This window comes from Dipodomys ordii, unplaced genomic scaffold, assembly GCF_000151885.1.
Source record: "Dipodomys ordii isolate 6190 unplaced genomic scaffold, Dord_2.0 Scaffold103, whole genome shotgun sequence".
NCBI classification, from domain to species: domain Eukaryota; kingdom Metazoa; phylum Chordata; class Mammalia; order Rodentia; family Heteromyidae; genus Dipodomys; species Dipodomys ordii.
The window spans coordinates 3,272,122-3,274,196 of NW_012267319.1; the positions used below are offsets into that span (position 1 = coordinate 3,272,122).

At 60.9% G+C, this 2,075-nt stretch overlaps 1 protein-coding gene across 1 annotated transcript in view; it reads right to left on the minus strand.

Moving 5' to 3' along the window:
* Tspear (thrombospondin-type laminin G domain and EAR repeats) overlaps positions 1-2,075 on the minus strand; it is a 32,290-nt gene that overhangs the window by 18,171 nt on the left and 12,044 nt on the right. Inside the window, exons 4-7 of the mRNA XM_013027365.1 lie at positions 1,872-2,055; positions 1,627-1,704; positions 1,287-1,335; positions 275-389 (exon numbers count right to left, since the gene is read on the minus strand). Of these exons, the coding sequence (XP_012882819.1) occupies positions 275-389; positions 1,287-1,335; positions 1,627-1,704; positions 1,872-2,055 (426 nt within the window). The remainder of the gene's footprint in view (positions 1-274; positions 390-1,286; positions 1,336-1,626; positions 1,705-1,871; positions 2,056-2,075) is intronic.

The window sequence follows — 2,075 nt, forward strand, 5'->3', positions numbered from 1 at the left end:
GGAGGAAGGGGCGGGCGTGGGGGAGGGGGTGCGGGAGGGGGAGGGGCAAGGCGGGGGGACTGAGGCGAGGGGGGCAGGGGCCTGGAGAGCCTGGCTGCTGGGTGGGTGTGTGGAGGGGCCGGGCACCGGGCGGAGGCGGTGCTGGGCAGCCCCGGGAGGGCCCGGCCCGACCTCCCTCCCTCGGGCAGGAGCACAACCGAAGGCACCCCAGCCCTCGGCGGGGGCCAGGCGGGGGTCAGGGCCTGCATGGCCGAGACCCCAGACCCTGGCACACTGCCGGCGAGGATGCGCGAGCCTGGGGCTCCTCGGCAACGGAGCGCGGGAGATGCGGCTGGAGCGGCCCAGGGTTGGTACCCACGGCGCCGCTCACCCAGGGCACGGAGGCCCACCTGTGCCCACCAGCAAGCGGTGCCCTGGAACAGCACTCAGCCCTTGAAAGGTCGTTCTGGTCTGCTACGTCAGGAGTGGATCCTAAAGACATTATGGAAGTGCGGTAAGCCCAGGAGGAGCTGGGGTCGGAATCGGGTATTAGAACTTATGGAGGCAGAGGTCAGTTTTGCTAGATGGAATGTTCTGGAAACAAGTGATGAAATTGCCTGCCGGGAGTGTGACCTCCCAATGCTGGTCCACTTGTGTTCTTCTCAAAGGATGATCAACACTGGCTTATACTGACTGCAGCTGAGATCCGGTGCACGCTTCATCCGTGTCACCACGGAAGTAAAGATAGGAAAGTGAAGCCAGGCTCCAGTATGGCTCCTGCCTGAAATCCCAGCTGCTCAGAAGCTGAGCTCTGGAGAATGGAAGCCAGCCTGGGCAGAAAAATCTGCGAGAGTCCATCTCCAAAATAATCAGCAAAAGGCTGCCTGGAGGCATGGTTTACACGGTAGAGTGCTAATTGGAGCAAGCAAGCTAAGTAAGTACAGTACAAGGTTCTGAGTTCACACACCCCAAGGATGCAGAGAGAAAGAGCAGGAACAGGAAGAGGAGGAGGAGGAGGAGGAAGAGGAGGAAGAGGAGGAGGAAGAGGAGGAAGAGGAGGAGGGAGGAGAGTAAAGTGATTACACTGTAGAGGTAAATCAGATATGCGGGAAGCTGTAGAGTGTGTGTGAACATGGAAACAGCCAGTCTTTGTCTGTGATGCACCGGTGTGTCTGAAGAGGTCAAAACCCCCCTGTGACAAAATTCCATTTAGTGTTCACTTTGGCAGATGACCACTTGTCCTTACTCCTGGTTGTTGTGGGGACGTGGGACACTTCAGCCTCCATGTCGGGGCCCACCAGGCCTACCTGCCAGGAGCAGCCACTTCTGCTGGCACAAGCTGGCACAAGCGAATGCCTGGAACCCAAAAAGGACTGAGGTGGAAATCCTTCCAGTAAAGGCCAGGAAAAGAGAGACACAGGCGGGGCAGGGGCTGGGGTAGCAACACCTCAACCAAGAGGAGACTCAAGCACCAGATAGACCCCACACACCAGGCCCTCTACAGTCTGCCCACAGGTCCCCTGCTGACCAGCCTGCCCAGGGACCGCCCCCCTGCCCCGTCCCCACGGTCTCTAGTCCAAGTCAAATCACTCAATGCTCACTGTGTGCAGAGCTCACTGTGACATTGGCTCTCACCCCGTGACTCACAGCACGACAGACAGAGGATGAACTCAATGAGTTTATTGAAGTCCAGGAGAGGCTGACCCGTGGGAGCCAGGGCAAGAACTGCAGAGTGGAGGAGTGGAGAGGCAGGAAAGAAAGGAGGGGAGAAGGAGGGAGAGATAGAGTCAGCACAGTGGACAAGGGAGGGCCACCCTAGGGGAAAAGGAGAGGGCCCTTAATCCCGGTCAGGCCCAGACCAAGGGGGCCTTGGAGGAGGGATCTGCACCCACAGCCCCGGGCCGCATCCATCAGCAGCTGCACTGGCCCGGGGAGCCGCCACAGCAGGCCTGGCGGGAGCAGGCAGGGCGGCACAGCAGGGACACGCACGAGGCCGCCGGGCGGCAGCAGCCGGGCTGGCAGCAGGGGGCACAGCAGGAGGAGGTGGGCACGCAGCAGGCGGGCCTGCACACGGGCCTGCACAGCAGGGACACGCT